The 20,175-nt window shown below is 48.3% G+C and overlaps 2 protein-coding genes and 1 long non-coding RNA gene across 7 annotated transcripts in view; 1 reads left to right on the plus strand and 2 right to left on the minus strand.

The window, feature by feature from the left end:
• MX2 (MX dynamin like GTPase 2) overlaps positions 1–13,302 on the minus strand; it is a 44,570-nt gene extending 31,268 nt beyond the window's left edge. For 2 of the 5 annotated variants that reach the window (XM_023191778.1, XM_023191812.1), the window contains exon 1: positions 13,162–13,302. The gene's annotated coding sequence lies outside the window, so the exon portion shown is untranslated. Of the gene's footprint in view, positions 1–6,586; positions 6,724–6,755; positions 6,774–12,300; positions 12,364–13,161 lie in introns of those variants that run through there. The other 3 variants (XM_023191786.1, XM_023191806.2, XM_023191796.3) reach the window with 3 other exon arrangements.
• Positions 10,161–17,917, plus strand: LOC116418536. The gene is made up of 2 exons (XR_004228628.1): positions 10,161–10,575; positions 17,180–17,917. It is a non-coding gene; the product is annotated as an uncharacterized LOC116418536 (long non-coding RNA).
• FAM3B (FAM3 metabolism regulating signaling molecule B) overlaps positions 17,537–20,175 on the minus strand; it is a 51,990-nt gene continuing 49,351 nt past the window's right edge. The window contains exon 8 of the mRNA XM_023191824.1: positions 17,537–18,114. Coding sequence (XP_023047592.1) covers positions 18,025–18,114 — 90 coding nt within the window. The 3' untranslated portion in view covers positions 17,537–18,024. The remainder of the gene's footprint in view (positions 18,115–20,175) is intronic.

The raw sequence follows: 20,175 nt of genomic DNA on the forward strand, positions 1-20,175 counted from the left end.
CAGGACCAGGCAGGAGAACCATCAGGTGTGCAAAGATGACAGGCAACACCTCCTGGGCCTGCTGGAAGCCAGACCTGGCCTCACACCCAGGCTTGGCCAGGCACTGGGGGAGTGTGGGAGAAGCAGGTGTTCAGCCCCAGTTCTCAGGCTGTGGCCTGCACTCAGATGAGGGCAGCACCGTGCTAAGACATACATTTAAGTTTCACAACAAGTCTATGCATTTGGCCCTTATCTGGTTTTTCAGGGTCAAGAAACTGACATCTGGGAGGGCCAGTGACGTCTAAGCCAGGACTCAGAGCTGGGCCCGTGCTCCGGGGAGGAGCCCCTCACACTCTGGCTCGCACTGTATCCCCCTTTCCTCTAGTAGTAAGGTGGATCCAGGAGGCTGAATGGTGTCCCCACAGTCCCCCCAAAATTTATGTTCACCTGGAACCTGGGAACATGACTTTTTTTGGAAAAAGACTCTTTGCAGATATAATTAAGGTGAAGATTTTTGAGATGAGATCATCCTGGATTTAGAATGGGCCCTAAATCTCATGGAAGGTGTCCTTATCAGAGACAGGCGGAGGGAGATTTGGGACACAGAGACACACAGGGAGAAGAACCTGTGAAGACAGAGGCAGAGATTGCAGGGCTGCAGCCCAGGCCAGGGAATGCCAAGGCCTCTGCCATAGCCACCAGGAGCTGGAAGGAGAGCACAGATTCCCCCGGGAACTCCAGAAGGAACCAGCTCTGCCGACACGACACCTTGATCTGGGACTTCCAGCCTCCAGGGCTGTGAGAGAACCAATGCGTGTTGTCTAAGCCACCCCGTCTGTGGTCTTTTGCCATGGCAGCCTGAGCAGACTCATACAATGGTACGAGTCTGAATGTGCCAGGCACTTTCCACCACGTGGATATCATGGTGACCAAGTCAGACCAAGCCCTCACTCCAGGCACACCATCCTAGCAGGGAAATGCCAAAACAAATACACCAACCACCAAGGGACTCCAGGTGATGATGGAGTGTCTGGAGAAAGACAGGTGGTGGGTTTGAGATTCTGGGGTGAGGGTAACTTGGGTGCCCACTGGAGGGTGTGCCCGGGAATGGGCAGAGGAGCAAGGCTTGCAGGAACTGGGGACCAGTCTCCCCAACAGAGGAAATGCACGTGCAAAGGTCCTGAGGTCGGAATGATCTCAGTGAATAGAAAGATGGTCAGTGTGACTGGGGAAAAAGATGGAGGATCAAGGCTTGCAAGATGTGGGCAGACGCCTTGCATTGCACGTGGGTATGAGGGAGGCCTTTGGAGGGTTCTGAGCTGGAGAGTGGCGTGGTGGGCATCCTTGAGGATAAGGAGACCAAGTACAATAAAGGACACAACCCTCGACCAGGGAGGGCATGAAGAAGAGATAAGGTTTACACATGGTCAGAGTCCTGGGGCTTTGGGACAGTTGGGCCAGGCCACAGGACTCAGGCTCTGTACTACTGGATCTCATGCGTCCCGAGTTTCTCCCTCAAGCAACCTGCACATCTGCTACCTGAGACACCTGCTGGCTTTCAGCATGGCAGCGTGGAGGAGTGGGAAGCTAGCCCCAGGGCAATCCCCGACCTGGAGGGACCTGCAGACAGCTCCCTCCTTCTCCAACCTCTCAGATGGACGTGCTTCCAGGTGGCTCTTACAAGGTGCACGTAGGATGGAGCCCAGTCATCATCGTGGGGTCTGCTGTCCGGTCCTTCGCTGTCCCTGCTCAGCAGCCCAGACCTGACTCCTGCTGCCCGGAATCCCAAAGCCATGCACGAGCCTCTAAGGAGGCTCCACCCAGCGAGGGGCAGGGCGGGGCTAGACCGAGGCAGACTGTCCTTCACAGGCAGGGTACAGCACCATCTCCCTAAGATAAGGCCTGCAACCTGGATTTAGGATAAAGAATTAGAAAGCAGGGTTGGGGCCATCCAGCACAAGGGCTATGCATGGGACCCGGAGCATGTGCTGAAATCTCTCTGGGTGTCAGTTCCCACATCTAGAAAATGGGGCTGACCGTTCCTCCTGAGGATGTGGGAGGGTTCCATACAATTACTTATATAAAGGCTCAGCAGCGTGCCAGACACTTGTGGCTCAACGACTGGGTGCTGGTACCAACACTGTCATGTGTGGTGCTGGTCTCTGCGGAGGGTACGCTCGGCTTCTCATCACCCCCTTTCTTGGGAGGGCAGGGCTGCTGGGCCTGCTCAGGCTGAGAGCAGGGACTGGGCTGTGCAGGAGGTGGTGCTTAGTGAGTGTGTGGAGCCTGTCCCAGGGCTGGCTCCTGCCTGCTGTTGAGGAGGGGCTGTGGCACAGCCACCGAGGCCCGGCTGGGAGGATGTCTGCCTGTCTCTGTGTGTGTGTGTTTTTTTTTTTTTTTTTTTTTAAGTTTGAGAGTCTGGGAAAGCAAGGCCTGCTTGAGGTTTGGTGCCTTGCTCTCTTTCTGTCTTTAAAGTCCTCTTTTCTCCTGAGGGGCTCTAAAAGACAAGCCTGGGGACAACACCCTTTGGGAAACAATAGCAATGGGGGTGGTGAGAGCCGAATGGATTCTGGATGCTTTGAAGTCATGGTCAACAAGTCAGCTAATGGCTGGCTGTGGACTGAGGGACAGAGGGGAGCTGGAGAGAGCAGGAAGATCTATGGCCAGAGCAGCTAGAGGGGAAGCTGCAGAATTCCAAAGGGCCTCGGGCTGCCTGGAGCCTGGAAGGCCATGGCCTGTATGGGCTTCAGCTTCCAGGACACGGTCATCCTAATGACCACTCCCACCACTGCTTTCCAGAGCCTACTCCCAACAAGGCACAGAGAGGGTGTGGCTCACCCAAAGTCACATTGTGCATTGGTGACAGCCAGGGCTCCTGGGCCTGGCAGACACCCCTCTTGCCACACCCAATTTATCTGCCTAAGCTCCATGGCTCCCCTGGTTGGGTCCCTTGCCCTCTCTGAGCCACAGTTCCTGAGTCAGTGTAAGTCTTCCTCCACTCTGTAAACATTCATTGAGTGCCTGCTGTGTGCCAGGCTCTGGATACCCAGCCAGGAGACATTGCCACCATTGGTAGAGCTGAGGATCTGATGGGGGAGGCAACAGTCAAAAGCTGCATTCCCAACATCTGCACGATACCTTTCCTGATGGATTCTGCCTGTTTCGTCTCTCCCTGGCTGCAATAAGGCCCCCAGGGGGGCAGGGATTTTTACCTGTTTTTTTCACAGCTGTACCTGCAGCTCAAAGTACCTGGCATAGAGTAGGAGCTTAATAAAGGCTGTGGAGGAAAAAACCATAAAAATGGCAAAAGCATTTCCTGTATAGGAAACTGTCATTCACCCATCAAAATGTTCTATCTCCTAATGTGAGATATAACCCAGTGGATAAGCTGTAGTCCTGACTCCAAGTCACATTATTTTAAGAGATAAAAAAATAAACATTTATACCAAGAATAGATGAGATGGGCATTTGGAGCTGCTTATGATTTGGGGATGCTATGGAAGCATGTGATTGTCCACATCAAAGTAAGGGATCAGTAACTTATTAGAAGCTACCCATTATCCAGAGGAGGTACCAGATACTGAAGTAGAAGCTTTTAGTTGCGAAGCCATACCAGAAGTCAAGGGCAATGTCCTTATTGACTTCATATTAAAAAGTAGCTTTAAATACTATATTATAGTTCTAAAATAGTAATTGATATCTACCCATCCAACTTTCAGAAAAAAAAAATTGGATCCATTTATAATTGACTCATAATAATCAATGCAAACTTCTGGCAAGTAATGTTGGCAATCTCAAAAATGCTTTCTCGATAAAGGTGGAATCTGGTCATCTCAGGACACCTGCCCGTGAGTGCCGTGAGCCTTCCTAGCTAAATTACTCCATCATTGTTTGCATCATGGAAAAGGTAAATTAAATGTTACATGCAATGCATATTGGTCAGGAAATTTTCTGGAATTGGCCTAGGAAGTGGTAGAGTCATATCTCATCTGCAACCAATATAACCCAGGCAAGACTGTGAAGGTGAGACAGGATTCAGAGCCATGGGTTCACGATTGCAAGTTTACCTCTTGCTAGACTTTCTGTTCTCAGCATGGATAACACCTATCTTCCTGTCAAAAGACTGTGGAATTACTGTCCTGGAGGGTCCTTATTCCAACACAGACACGTCACCGTGTCTGAATCGCCCTCGGTGTTCGCAAAATACAAAACCAATCACAAAACGAAACTGAAATTCCCTAACTATAAAAAGCCCTCCATCTCTCTGGGCCTTGAGTTTTGCCACCAGCTTTATTGGCCATGCAGTCTTGTATGGCCAAACTCTATCTGTAAGCAGAAGATTACTCCTTAACTCCTAGGTCGAGGATACAATAGGCTATTGGCGTGACCGTCTCTGAGTGCTCACTTAGTCCGGTGCCCCATGAGATCATAACGGGATGCTGTACATGACCAGGAGTAACTTCAGCAAGGCCTGGCTCTGCTCCATTTCATGTACACAGTAAAGCATTGTCAAGGATTAACCTCATACATGAAGTCTTGTGCCGAAAGGAAATGGCAGTCAGAGGAAATGCCAGCCAAACTTTTTCTGACCTCCAGCTTGGTCTGGGTACGCTGGAAGAGACTTCATGTCTCTTGGTCTGAGTACGCTTGAAGAGACTTCAAGTCAAAAACTCTTCAGACCTCTTTGGAAGGAGCCATTTCAGGTCCTCCGAACAAATGCCAGGGTGGTCAAGATCCAAGGTGTGGACCCAAGTGCTCACGAGTCAGTAGACACAGGCAACAAACCCAGACCAACGGGACGGCTCCAATGACCTCAAACCAGGACTAACCACAAAACCTCCAGATGCAAAAACTAAGAGCTGTGGATCAAGCAGACAGCTTCCGGAGTGGGCAGCTTCCACTCCCGATGATGAGACCAGATAATGATTGAACTTCTTGAGACTTCCACTACAGTGGTTTTCTTTGTGTGCGTTTTTAAACATTATACTCATGGCTATTCTCTCCTTTTAAGGATCAGATTTCAATCCTGCAACCAGGTTTTATAATTTACTTGTTTTTGACTTCTTCCTCCCTCCTTTAGACCAAAACACATTTTCTCCTAACCCACCCTAAGAATGACTCAGCAGTCCATTTGGAAATCTTGCCTCTTGCTGGATCTGCCACCCATTTCTAACTCCAGGAACCACACAAACCATGGGCATTCTCTTACTGAATTCCACGCCATACATTTTCCAACACATAGTTACCTTAAGATCCATAGAATAAGTATTCTTATGCCCACACACACATAGGCTGCTGTAATCACTCCTACCATAAAACACAACCAGCATGGCCAGGGTCTGGGGGAAACGATCCTGCCTCCTATATGACCATCCTGATGCTTTTCACATCCCTTTAGATCTGCTCTTGATTTCACTAAAGGCAGTATTACCACAGACTTACATTTCTCATGAACAGTCATGATTTTTGCTTCCAACTCTTCTCCACTCACGAAATACAATTAAACAAACAATGGAACCATTTGCAAGAGGCACATGCGTGAAGAAAAATGTCCACGTGCAGGAAGGCAAGATTGTGAAGTTGCCAAAGTGGTCATCGCTATTTGCTGAAACAGAGCTCACGGGAAACTTTTATCTCTGAACATCCCCACACTGCCCCATCCCAACTGTGCCATGTGAGGGCCCCTTTCCTTACATGGGTGCCAATGCACCCCCATGCTGGCCTGAGGACCATCATCGTACTTTGGGGGCTCCTAGAGATACAATTGCAGGATTCAGCTCCTCTCCTGTCCCATTTCCTCTGCTCTTCACAGCTTTCACAGAAGTAGCTTTGCTGGAAGAGTTAGAGCCGCAGGTTCCAACAATTAATTTGAGGGTCTTTGACCTTGGTAGTGGTTCCTGACTTACGGCTATCGCAGGCTTATCCCTTGCTCTGGCTGGAATGGCATAGTCCAGGAAAAGAACCTTTATCCACCCGCCATAGTGAGATGGACGACCACCCAGCTTTGAGCCACGCAAGTCGGCGCCCGAGTTCTGGGGAACACTTCCTGTTGCTTTGTTACCCTTGTCGAGTCTAGCAACACAATCTCCAAATACAAACATTGGCTTTCCAAATTAGAGAGCAGAGCTTGGAATATTTTCTGGCTAAAGGCAGGCTGAGGGGGATGCGGGCTCCCTGGAGTTCCCAGACTTTGCTAACGGTACTGTCCCCTGCTAGATGCACAGCCACGGTGGGGGCGGGGGCAGGGTGGGAGTGGCGGGCAGGGAGGTACTTGCAGTTGTGGAGAGAGGAGAGTGACTGACTACAAGGCTCCGTGCTGGGTGCAGCATCATTCCCCATGCAGGGTGATCCTGGCTTCTATCAAAGGTGGCTGCTGAGAGTGCCCTGCAGGAAAGGCCCCTGGGGCACCACAGTCCCAGAGCAGCACCTCACTTCTTGGGAATACCCCTTCCAGAAGCCCTGAGGCCAGCCCCACACTCCCACCTGCTGGCCCAGCAGCTCTCAGCAGCTTTCCTCCCTTGGGACAGAGACTGCTTACACTGCTGGGCTCAAAAACCTGCCTCATGACCCGGCCAGCCTCATCCCCACATGTCACCCCCGTGCTGACCTGGACTGCTCCCTCTGTGGTGGAATCTTCATTCGGACCCTCTGTCTCAACCTTTCCTGATGAGCTTCTGCCCTGCCTTGCATCCTCCCCACGCAGCCTCAGACGGGCGGATCTTCCAGCAGAGCCAGCCGTTCCTGGGTCAGTAGCCCCACCCGGGGCCCCCACTCACTCGCAGGAAAGACCATGGTTGTGTGAATGGCCCCGCGGCCACTCAGCCTTCAGTCCCTGTTCTCCAGCCTGGCTCCCAGAGGTCCAGCTCCACAGGCCTCCTGCACCCCCCTCCTCCCACGAGGGCTGAAAGCACTTCCTGTTTTCAGAACTAGCCCTGGGTTCATAGAAAGTTTTCTGATGTGAAATCTGTGAAACCAGAAGGGCTAGGCAGCAATTTTATGGGATCACTGAGAGATGGCACCAACAGCTCCCAGCCCTGTGGAGACTTTCTCAGGGGGTACAGGAGGGCCTGGCCAGGACCCAGCAGCACAGTGTGCCTGGTGGCACGCACCCTAGCAGCTGAGATCTCAGGTGGCCTCACTACCTGTCTGTGTGGGAGGGAGCCTAGGACTCTGAATCCCCAGTCACAATATCCTTCAAAGGCTGAGAGCTGGAGCCAGCTGCCTTTGGTGACGAAGTCAGGGGTCCAGGAACAAAACTGAGCACTGATGGGAGGTGATAACTCAGCCTCAACTTCTTCCTCTCCATGGGAAGAAAGAACAAGGGAAAGGAGGATCCTTTTGTGAAGTCCAATATTCTTTATCTCATGTTCTTTTTAAAACATGTTTAAAACCGTCGCCACCCTCACCCTCATTTCCATGAAGGACAGGTCTTGCTAAGCACATCATGAGCTGATTATTAAGTTTGAGAGGACAGGAGCTGGACACAGATTGTTCTGCAAAATAAAGGGGTGAAAAGTTGCAGGAGTGACCATGTGTGAAGGTTGGAGGCAGAAGTGAGCAGTGGGGTGACATGTAGGGAATGAGAAGTGCCTCAGTCCCCCTCCCCATTGCAGTTTAGGGAGGATTTTCTGACACAGGCCTGTAGAAAAAGGAATGTAGGTTTCAGGTTGTGTGGTGTGTGCCTGGTGAACCATCTGTCTCCTCTACGCAATCTTCAGAAATGGCTACAGTGTGTCTGCCCAAGTGGACTGTCTCGGGAGCCCGTGGGCTGGCTGGGTGCCCCTGCAGGCTCACGGAGACGACACAGAAGAGCCAGGTGACACACGGACAGGCGGGACTCGGACTATGCACACAGGCAGGAGAGAATGGAAGTGGAGGGCTTAGGAGGCTTGGGGATGCAGGCCTCTGCTTTTAGCAGCCACTGCACTATGGTTTCCTCTCCAGGGCTCGGTCACCACATGGGAGCTTCCAGAGCCTGGTACAACTGCAGAGCACGGGAGCCATGGACCTTGACTTGAAGAGAAAGTGCAGGTCCTGAGAGAGAGAGAGGAACTGAAAAACCAAGAAGACAGCTGGTGAGAGAAGAGGAGAAGGGAGAAGACGACGTGGCTGTCAGGGTGCAGGGGACACCCAAGTTAAGAGTTAAGACAAAGATGAGGAACGAGGTGAGGCCAGAATCCAGGAGGGAGCTACCGAGGGCCAGGTTGGGGGGTGACGGGTCCAAGGAAGGACAGCAAGGCCTTGATAAGATGCGGTGGACCCAGAGGAGAGGCGAGGTCAGGTGAGTTGGAATGGTCAGCTCTTCATGGAACGAATGACTCTGTACTGCTGAGCCGCAAGATTTAGAGTTGCTGTCAACTTCGAGGCAACTGTTAAACCAGGGAGCTGCCAAATATTTTCAAGGGGTGACCAGGCCAGGAAGACTGAGAAGTATGCATTCTGGATAAATTGAAAATTGGTAAGAAAATAGGATGGGATCCTTTTTTCTTAGAGGATCAAGCTTGGAAAGTCCCTCTTTCTGATTGAGAATAAAAAAAGGGATTTGGTTTATTGCAGCTCCCACAGTAGCAGGCTGCTTTGCGTCTTCCAGTTTTAGCCATTGACAGGTTCTGAATCAGACACCTTTCTACAACATTACCATCTTATTCGGGTTTCCCCATAGAATCATTCACTGCAAAATAGCCACTTAACATGGTCCTGCCTGCCTCCCAGGAGTGTCAAAAGAAAATATGATCCCATGGAAAAGGTCTCCGCTGTTTTTTTTTTAAATAAAATTTCACTCAAGAACATATCCATGGACTTATTTAATCTCCTTAATATAAATAAATTATGTTAAGATTGTATTAGTCTTGTGAATATGCAATCACAACAAATTACCTTGCAGAAGTCCAAGCTAGTCAAATTTGCTCTCCTGGTGAATCCAGGAGCTCTCTCTTGTTCAAGAGTGAGAGAGACAACTGTCCTGTCCTCCCTTAGCCTTGGCCTTGGCCTTGGGAGGCTGAGACTCTGGCCAGCTTGAGCCATGTGGATCCTGAGAGCGCTCCTGGGTAGGCATTTGCCCCGGTGGAACGCCTCGTCAGAGCAGTGCACAGCAGGCCCCCGTGGAGGATCAACACAGTGGCTGAACACTGGGAAGGAGCTGGCGCTTTAAGTCCGGACATCTGAAACTTGGTAAGACTGGTCTTTGGAACTTGCCCACTCCATTTAAGTGGAAGCGTGGCCTGATCACCCACGGCGTGCCTGTACCGGCACTTTGGCTTTTTTTTGACTTGACTTGAATTAATGGCTTGATATTTTGGTTTAGTTTTGTTTTTGACATGAATTGCTTGATAAACAGGAGTGCCTTTATTGGCACTTTGGTTTTGGTTCTGATTTTGACTTGGCTTAAATTGCTTGACGAACAGGTGTGCCTTTAACAACACTTTGGTTTTAGTTTTGATTTTGATTTAGTGTAAATTAGATGAGTGAGTGATCTTTTACCCTGTCCTTCTTGTAGTGTGAATGTTTTGTCTCAAGAGAAAAATAGGTCAGACACAAAGTAAGCCCACTCCACTAGGAACTGTGTTAAAACATTTCAAAAAGAAAAATTTCAAAAAGAAAAAAGGAAAGTCATCAAATCTTACTCTATTAAAATGCATGTTACAGAACCTTAAGAAAGGTTTTGCAGGAGATTATAGAGTTAAGTTAACCCCCTAGAGGTTAAGATCTCTGTGTGAATTAGAACTGCTCTCTTTTGGTGTTGGATGGCCCACCGAAGGAAGTATAGACAGAGAACAACTGGCCATGTATTTAAGGTGGTGACGGGTCGGAGGACAGCCAGTGTACCTAGATCAATTCCTTTATATTGACTCATGGTTACATATAGTATAGACAAAATCAGCATAAATTTAGCTCTGTTTAACAGCTTATTGCAGAAAAAGCCAAAAGTAAAAGTAAGAGCAGCTTCGCCAGCAGACACAGAGTTAAAAAAGGGAGTCCCAGAAACAGCAAGAGAAGCCAGTTTTGCAGGAGCTGCCAGAGATAATAGAAATTCTTTCTCCATGTGTCCTAGCCTACCCTGCTTTACCAAAGCCAACAACCCCCTCAGAAATGAGATTCAGGAGCTAACACACCCGAGGTCTCACCTCGAAGGGGAGGATCGGAGCCTCGAGAGGCCAAGGAAGGAAGTCAAGATAGTCAAGTGGCCCATCTCAGATCTGGTCTTGCTTGAGCTACGCAAATGCCTCTCAGGGAGACGCAAGGACCTGTCTATTATAATGACCAGGCCTACATCCATGGGAGCAGCAGACTTTCATCTATTAGCCCTTTTCAACCATTGATCTACTAAACTGGAAACACCCTGAACCCGCCACCTTGCTCCCGGCAGCTAGAGCCCTGTCGAGCATGACTGTGTAGAGGTGTTGGACTCCAGTGTACTCTAGCAGCCCTCATCTCTGGGACCAGCCTTGGGCATCAGTAGACTGGGAGCTATACGTGGACGGGAACAGCTTCATCAACCCACAAGGAGAGAGAGGTGCAGAATATGTGGTGGTCACCCTGGACACTGTCGTTAAGCTGAGCTCATTGCTTTAATTCGGGCCTTAGAACTCAGTGAAGGTAAGACTGTAAACATTTACACTGACTCTCGGTATAATGCCTGTTTAACCCTCCAAGTGCATGGAGAATTATATAAAGAAAAGAGCCTGTTAAACTCTAGGAAAAAGGGAAAAAAACACCCAGAGAATGCAACTCAGCTTCAGCGTTTGCAGAGGTACTGAGAAGCACTTCTGCAGAAGCTAAGAGTTGGTAGAAAAAAGCAAGTAATGTAAGAAAAGATTTCGGGAATGCTTCAAGGAGCTGACAAGAGCCTGAGTCAGTTTTATAAGAGTCTCTATAAAGCATTCTGGCTTTACACCCCATTTAACCCTGAGCCTGCTGAAAATCAGTATATAGTGAATACTTCATTTGTAAAGCAAGCCCAGGGTAACATCAAGCAGAAGCTGCAGGTATGAATACTACCTAGTCTATAAAAGTGGCCACCAAGGTGTATGTTAACTGTAACCAAGGAACAAAACTGGGAAAGAGCAAAAGAGAAAGAAAGACTAAGTGTAAAAAAAAAAAAAAAATTAGCAATGTACGGGTTTAACACAGATTTGATCCTAGGTCTTCATTTAGAAAATAGTTTCCAGCTATAAAAATTTAAAACCCTCATTATAAATATATTACTAGTAATAGAAACTTGCTTGCTGCTCCCCTGTGTGTTACACTTGCTGCTTCAAATAATAAAAGGTTTTGTAGCTATCATGGTTCATCAGAAAACTTCAGCATAAGTGTATTACATAAAACACTATCACTCTGTCTTGCAAAGAGACTCAAAAAGTAAAAATAAAAGTGAGAACTCCCACTAATTAGTGAAAATTCTCAAAGCGGGGGATAAGGAAGGAGACCACTACTACTCCTGCTGCCCTCCTCCCCCCTACCTTGCCTAGTTCACAAGACAGGAGGAAAGAGAGAAAGAAACAAAAGTAAGATAAATAGCCGACAACCTTGACACCACCACCTGGCCCTAGGAGTTAAAAAAAGTAGTAATAATAACATCAACCCCTTACCTAAACTACTTGTGTTATCTGTAGATTCCAGACACTATAAGAAAAAAGCATTGTAAAACTTTTTGTTCTGTTACCTGATGTATGTAGCCCCCAGTCACGTTTCCCACGCTTGCTCGATTTATCACGACCCTTTCATGTGGACCCCTTAAAGTTGTTAGCCTTTAAAAAGGCCAAGTATTTCTTTTTCAAGGAGTTCGGCTCTTAATATGCGAGTCTGCCGACGCTCCCGGCCGAATAAAAAACCTCTTCCTTCTTTAATCCTGTGTCTGAGGAGTTTTGTCTGCGGCTTGTCCTACTATAGTACCATTGCACTCCAGCCTGGGAAACAGAGCACAAAGACCCTGTCTCAAAAAAGAAAAAAAAAAAAAAAAAAAAAAAAGAAAGAAAAAAAATCGCACATCCGAAGGGAGTCAAAAGTGCTTCAGAGGTTGGGGGTGGGAAGTAGAGCAGAGTAAAAGGAGGAGAGGGTGCGAGGAAAGATAGCTTGGAATGCTGATCTTTTTAAACTGCTACAGACAACATTCTAAATACAAAATGAGAAAGAACAGTGTTCAAAAGGTGTCATTAAAGCTGAATGGGGTGGCTCACGCCTGTAATCCTAGTGCTTTGGGAGGTTGAGGTGTAAGGACTTCTTGAGCAAGTGAGTTTGAGACCAGCCTGGGCAACATAGAGAGCCCTTGTCTCTACAAAAATAAAAAATAAAATAAAATGAACCAGGTGTGGTGGTGCCCACCTGTAGTCCCAGCTACTTGGGAGGCTGAGGTGGGAGGATCCTTTGAGTCCAGGAGCTTGAGACTGCAGTCAGCCATGATCACACCACTGCACCCCAGCCCGGGGAACAAAGCGAAACCTTTGCTAAAAAAAAAAAAAAAAAAAAAAAGAAAAAGAAAAAAAAAAGGTGTCATTGATACCATCATGTCTCCTTTCCACTCTGTATCAATTATAAAACGGACTTCAGCCCCCAGAGTGCAGGCGATCCAGGGTACAGTGGTCTAGAGTGCTGGAGTTGGCCCCTACTGGCTGGGAACTGGCCACGGTGGGAACATTCACACCATGAGAACAGAAGAGAATCCGCAAAGTCTAGAAATCAGGCACCACCCTCCGCCCTGCCCCACCCTGCCCCATGACAGCCAATTTCCCAGCATATGACCGTCACCAAGGTCATGTCAGAGCATCACAAATACCACAAAAGAAGGAACACTTGAAGCCCTCCGAGACAGCTTTTGGGGCACAACCCTCCTTATTCAACCCCCAGACTTTGTAGAACGCCTAGCAAAGCTGTCCTAAAAACCACCCTTTTATGTTCACCCAACTATTGGCCAGATCAGGATAGAGGCCACCCTGTCCCCAGGGCCAGCCACTTCCCCTCCAGAGTCTCTCTGTGCACAGGGCTACTGTGGGCTGGAGGCAACATGGGCCCTTTCTGCACCTCACACCAGAGGCAGCATCAGAATCTTATCTTTACGGTTCCTGACTCCCAGCACATGCCACGTTCACCAAGCAGACGTCATGTCACTAGAGAAATATTTTTTAAACGCGCATCTGCTGTGCATCAGACACAAAGCAGCCCTCCCTGCACTGGCCCCGTTCTTACCGCTGCACGTCCAGGATGGAGAAATCGTCTCTTCCCTTTCCTCTACTTCACTTTTATGTGGCGTGTGAACCACTCCCTCCCCTGCTCCGTCACCAACAAACAGGGAGAGAAATGAAACTACTTGATCTGGCCACAGAAATGAAACTGAGTTATCAGCGTGCTCTCCAGATGACTCAGAGAGTGGTCCTCAAACTCGAGCTGCATCCAAATCCTGGGAGAGCTGTGGAGACGGGATGGCAGTTCCCCCAACCCTGCCGGAGAGTCTGATCTATCAGGTCTGGGCTGGGCCTGAGAATCAGCATTGCTAACAGATTCCAGGGGAGGCTGGCATGGGGGCAGCTCAGAGTGGCTTGGTCACTGGAAGGCTCTGCCATAACAGAGCCATCCAGTACCACCTGTGTGGCTCTGAAATGTGATTACCGTGACCAAGGGACCGGACTTTGAATTCCATGTAATTTGAATTAATAGCCATGTGTGGTTCGGGTATCGGACCTCACAGATGCACTGCTGTTACAGCCCAGGGACATGCTCTCAGGTACATGATCTCAACGCGCTGAACTGTCCTGCTTAGCTTCATGCCTGAGCCGCACCTGACAAATGTCACGTCTCCCCTTGTTAGGTGCGGAAAACCCAAAGAAGGAGGGTCAACAGCTTTCTGCAAGCACCTGTGCCTGAGATCCCCGACTCATAGCCAAGACGGTTTTCTTCCCATTGGAGATAAGGAGGCCCCAGGACAAACCCCAGGCTCCAGAACTCAGCCCCACGCGGGCTGCATGTCATCTTTCTGGTCCTCAGTTACTTTTCACTGCAAAAGTGAAGGTGCACAACTGCGTGCTCCCTAAGGCTTCCTACTCTGTGACCAAAGTCAAGGAGGGCCAGGCATTCCCCTCACCGGAGCCAAGAAGTCTGGGAACCTCCAGGAAGAGCCTTCCAGACACCGGGGAGGGGACCAAGCCTCCTGAGACTGGCAGTGATGGCTGGGAGGGAGGAAGTAGGCTCTCAGCTCTCCTTTCCACCCGTGATCCTCTCCCAAACAAAAATCGACTTTACGCATTAAAAAAAAAAAAAAATCCTGAGCACCTCTTTGCTAAGTCATTGTAATGACTTCCCTTGAGCGCAGGCTCAGCTTTACAGAAGATATTTAGGAACTTAAAAATATTTTTCAAAACCTTGGCATTAGAAATATGAATGCCAGATCATCATCAGGATCACCTATCCCTGGACCACTTCTCTTCCCGAGAGCCCGGGACAGATGCTGAGGAGTGACGGGAGGAATTTGAATCTCAGACTTGGCAGCGTGATATGACATTTGGTTTCACTAGGAATGTCTTTCACAACAGGGCCTGGACCGGCCTACTGCTTCAAGGAAGTCACAAAGAAAGGCCTCAGAGAAGCCGGACAGAGGGACATGAGCAGTTTGGGCCAACTCTGGGGACCCTCCACCCTCCGTCAAAGCAGTATCCCCCTCCTGCACGCCCCTCACCAGCCACCCTGGGAAGGACCAGAGGTACCTGTGCATGCAAACTTCAAGGACAGAGTTCTTGTGTTCTCAGTGCTAAGCCCTGAGGGTGAATGAATGTCCCACGCAGCATCCAAGCACAGAGGCCGAGGCCGGGGCCAGGGCTGGAAAAGATGCTGCTGCTCGGGCCTTGGTCCCAGCCGCCGGGTGGAGATCTTTCCTCAGCTGCACATCAGGGAGCGTTACAGTGTGCAGCTTGGTAAAGAGGTGAAGTCTAGAAGCCCCAGTGCTCGCCTCCTGCTCTGGCACACTGACTATATGGAAAGCACAGCGCCTTTGTGTGCTGATGAAGTTTCTGGCCACCTGGAAGCACCTGCAGCACGTGGAGCCATCTAGAGCCAGCATGCATCCACTCTCCCATGGCCTCTCCAGTCACAGTAGGAGACATCAAGCATTTAAATGCTTCCCTGGATTAACAGGACAAAGGCAATGGTGAAGCGCTGTAGACAAGCAGGGTTCTTACCTGGGGTGTGTCCCTCCCAGCCGAGCACAGGAGCAGCAGGTGCACCTTGGAGTGGAACTCCACCCTCTATTGTCCGTGTGACCTCGCTCTGTTTCTTTTTTGTTTGTTGGAGATGGAGTCTCACTCTGTTGCCCAGGCTGGAGTGCAGTGTTGAGATATCTGCTCACTGCAACCTCGGCCTCCCAGGTTCAAGCGATCCTCCCACCTCAGCCTCCCAAGTAGCTGGGATTATAGCAAGTCCCACCATGCCCAGCTAATTTGTTTTGTACTTTTAGTAGAGATGAGGTTTTACCATGTTGGCCAGGTTGGTCATGAACTCCTGACCTCAAATGATCCGCCCATCTTGGCCCCCCAAAGTGCTGGGAATTTGGTTGTGAGCCACTGCACCCAGCCTGGCTCTTTGGTCCTTAGCCTCTCTGTGCCTCACCAGTTTCACTGGGTTAAATCATCATGATCCTGTCACAGGGCGCGTGTGAGCGGTGACCAGCAGGGTCCATATCGGACAGGGAATGTGACTCTGACGTGGCCAGCCCCCTTGCATGGTGTCCACTGGTGGGGGACTGGGCTGGGGGCTGGCAGGGCCTAGCACCTTCAGAGATGGAATGACAGTCTCCACACTGAAGACCACATTGTAGGGAAACATCAACAGGATGTGGAAATGAATGGCAATTCACAGTCCTGTGCCCCGGGCGCAGACGCAGCAGTGATCTGCAGGGACAGCAGAGGTCCAAGGGGCCATCACTGGGTAGGAGGGGCCGTGGTCACAAGAACTTCACAGCCCAAAGCTGGATCCCTGGGCGATGCCTGGCCAGGAGTGCCCCTGAGGCCTATTCCATGACAGTGAACTAAGATCAACGATGCTACAAAAATATAGCAATTTCGGCCAGAATAAAAATGTACTGCCTTCCTTTTTTCATACACAAAAATGTCTATGCATACCAAGAGCTTAGTACTTACCAGGGCCTATATTAGTTTTGTGGGGCTGCCATCACGAAGAACCATACCTGAGTAGCCTAAACAGCAGAGGTCTCTGGTCTCACAGCTCTGGAGGCCAGAAGTTCCAAATCGAGGTGTCAGAAGGACTGTGCTCCCTTGGAAGTCTCTAGGGGAGACGCTGTTCCAGGCCTCTCTCCAGCTTCCCATGGTTTGCTGGTGATTTGGGGTGTTGCTTGGCATACAGGTGCATCATCCCAGTCTCTGGGTGGGTGGGTCCAAATTTCTCCTTTTTATAAGAACACCAGTCCTGATAGGTGGGGGCCCGCCCACCCTACTCTAGGACCATTTGATCCTTACTGACGGCATCTGCACTTAACCTGTTTTCAAATAAGATTGCATTCTGAGATCCTGGGGATTAGGACTTCAGCAGATGAAATTTTGGGGGATACAGTTCAGCCTCTACTGGGATCTGAGCCATGACCCCATTCAATGGTTTGCAGCCTCCCTTGCAGACACCAGGCTCCCTGAGGGGCCTCTGCCCAGGGCAGGGCTCGTAGGCTGGGTGATGCTCCTCCCTGAGCTAGAGCACTGCTTGGCTCTCAGCAGTCATCAGGTCATTGCATCTCCACTCACAGTGGCCACCCCCTTCCCTGGAAGAGGGCCGTCATGCAGCCCACAGCCACACTGCCCATGGTTTGCTGGGGCCCCTGAGGGAGGGGTTGACATCCTCTGGCCTCACTGACCTGGCGACTCCCACGTTTGGGGCCTTAGGATGTGAGCAAGTGGGGCTGACACATCAGACCAGGAGCTTGGTGAGGCTTGGAGGCTGGATTTCTGTTCCCCCCCTGGCTTTCATACCTGACAGGGGACATCCCTTCAGCCTGGCTTTTCACACCTAGGGCTCAGCCGTGGCTGGCCTGTGGCCACACTAACACAAACAAGAAATCAGTGCTCTTATAAGCCACTGAGACTTGGGGCAGTTTGTTACTGTGAGAATGCTGGAAATCAGGGTGCCATGTAGCACCATGTTTTAAAAAGGAGTCCTGCCAACAAAAAGGGCTTGGAAACCATTCATCTATCCCAACTCTTTTATTTTACAGATGAGATATAGAGGCTCAGAGAAGCAGTATTAACCTGGCACCAAAGTCTCCTAGCTCTTCTGGGGCCAGGCCCGGGAAAGAGGTGAGAATGGACACCTGGCACCGACTGCTGGCCCCAGTGACTCTATTTTCTTAGCCCCGAATCACACTCGTCATCTGACCCACCGTTTCAGCAGGTGTGGAACATCCTGGACTCTTGGATGTACTGCTGCATCTTCTAGAGAGTGAGGCGTTCGGTTGCCCTCCTGAGAGCTCAACAGCCTGGCATGAAGGCAGGGACTGTGTACTGTACCGCCAGTACCAGAGGTGGGAGGTACCCAGGGTTGTGGAATGAATGAATACATTCACAGGCCCACAGGAAGACTGCAAGAGCTCCACTTGAGTTGACCAAGGATGTTACCTAAGCCCTCAGAACTGCTGCTAATTCTCCCAGCAGAAGGAGGCGACTGTCGGAAACTAGGAGGTGCTTGGTGATAATGGAATAAAGGTTTTCTCTCTGCAGAGCTGTCTGGACCACACAGGGGTCACACTTAGATCTGATCGTAACATAGCTCCACCTGGACAAGCTGTTTCTTCCAACCCTCTTTCCAGCTTGAATCACATCATTACCTTTAAGAATTTTCCATTAGTTTTAGTTTCCTGCTAACTGACATCTTCACTATATAAAATATTGGTATAAAAATACTGTGTACCAAGATTTGATACAACTAGCAAATGTTCATTGGTTTACAACAAACCCAAAATACTCATCAAATATGGACTGTTGGATTTAGAAATATAAGATTGTTGAGCGATTCCAGCTGCATTTGTTTATACAGAACACATTTATTAAGGACCCTGCAGTGTCAGCTTGGTTCTTTGAGTATGCAGCCTTCTATCTGGATCTCTGCAGGCCAGCCAGAATATCTGTTGTTCTTAGTATCAGAGTGGTTGATCTGCGTAGAGAAAAGAAGAGTTTTATTTATTCATTAATCTAATAAACAAGTATTTAAACAGTGTCAGCTGTGAGCAGACACAACCACTTCCTAGATGTGAATTTGCTCCAACCAAAGCTGGGTGTTTGATTTCCAATACATTTCTTAATAATATGTTTTTAAATTTAAATTAATATATAATAGATGTACATATTTTTGGGGTATATGTGATAATGTGATATATCCATATCATGTGTAAAGATCAAATCAGGGTAACTGGGATATCCATCACCTTAAGTTACTTTTTCTTTATGAGAGATACATTCAAATTATTCTCCTCTATTTTGAAATGTATGATAGATGATTTTAAACTATGGGTGCTCTAATGATCTATTGAACACTGTGTTTTATTTCTTCTAACCGTACATTTATACCCTGTTTTTTAATAATATTTGAAGCAGTTGTTAATACGGCTGTAGAACTTTCTGCAATGATGGAAATATTCTCTAATCTACCTATTTGGTGGAATAGCCCATAGCCACAGTGGGTTATGGAGTACAGATGATCCCCAACTCATGGTGGTTTGACTTTATAATGGTGCAAAGGAGGTAATGCATTCAGTAGAAACTATACTCCGAGGACCCACACAACCATTCTGTGTTTCACTTCCAGTACAGTGTTCAGTAATTCCATGAGACACTCAACACTTTATTGTAAAATAGGCTTTGTGTTAGGTGATTTTGCCAACTGCAGTCTACTGTTAAGTGTTTTGAGCATGTTTAAGGTAAGCTAAGCTAAGCTATCTTTGATAGGTTAGGTATGCTAAATGCATTTTCAGTTTACAATATTTTCAAATACGATGCTTTTATTGGGATGCAAGCTGAAGAGCATCTGTACTTTAAACCTGAATAGTGCAACTGATAAACCAAAATTTGAATTCTATTTAATTTTAATGAATTTAAGTATAAATTAAGTAAATTTAGCTAGTAGGTATCATGTTGGACAGTAAAGCTCTAATGTTTAGTTTTCCATTCTGGGGATAAAACTACATGTTTATATATGTGTGTGTGTGTGTGTGTATGTATTTTTTTTCCCAGAGTTCTTGCAGAGTTCCTTGCTCAGCAAATGTGTATTCATCCTGAAGTGGGTTTAGTCCTCTATATCTTCAAATCTTGTTTTTTTTTTTTGAGACGGAGTCTCGCTCTGTCGCCCAGGCTGGAGTGCAATGCTGCGATCTCCACTCACTGCAAGCTCCGCCTCCCGGGTTCACGCCATTCTCCTGCCTCAGCCTCCTGTGTAGCTGGGACTACAGGCGCCCGCCACAGCACCCAGCTAATTTTTGTATTTTTAGCAGAGACGGGGTTTCACCGTGTTAGCTAGGATGGTCTCGATCTCCTGACCTTGTGATCCACCCGTCTCGGCCTCCCAAAGTGCTGGGATTACAGGCGTGAGCCACCGCGCCTGGCCTATCTTCAACTCTTTCACAGATAATAGAGCACCTTAACTTGATGCTTAAATAAAGTAAGGTGCATTTTATTAATAACCTTGGAATTCTAGTAATATATTCCTTTTTATATAACAGCTTTACTGGGATATAATTCACACAATATAAAATCCACCAATGTAAAGTGTATAATTCAATGGTTTTAGTATGGTCACAGAGCTGTGCAACCATCACCATGGTCAATTTTAAAACATCTTCATCACCCAAACAAGAAGCCATGTACCCATTAGCAGCCATGAATCTCCTTTTCCCCCACCCTAGGCAGCCACAAATCTCCTTTCTGACTCTGTGGATCCTCTCATTCTGGAAATTTCATATAAATGGAATCACACAATATGTGACCTTTTGTGTGTGTTTGTTTGTTTCACTTAGCCTGTTTTCAAGGTTCATCCATATTGTAGCATGTATCAGAACTTTATGTTATTTCAATATATTCCATTGTATGGCTATACCATATTTTATATATACAGTTCTTACCCACATCAGACATTTGGGTTGATTCCCTTTTTTGGCTATTATAAATAATGTTGTTACGTGTGCACAAGTTTCTGTGTGGACCTATGTTTTCATTCTCTTGG

The sequence above is a fragment of the Piliocolobus tephrosceles genome, chromosome 19 (assembly GCF_002776525.5).
Source record: "Piliocolobus tephrosceles isolate RC106 chromosome 19, ASM277652v3, whole genome shotgun sequence".
In the NCBI taxonomy this organism is placed as follows: domain Eukaryota; kingdom Metazoa; phylum Chordata; class Mammalia; order Primates; family Cercopithecidae; genus Piliocolobus; species Piliocolobus tephrosceles.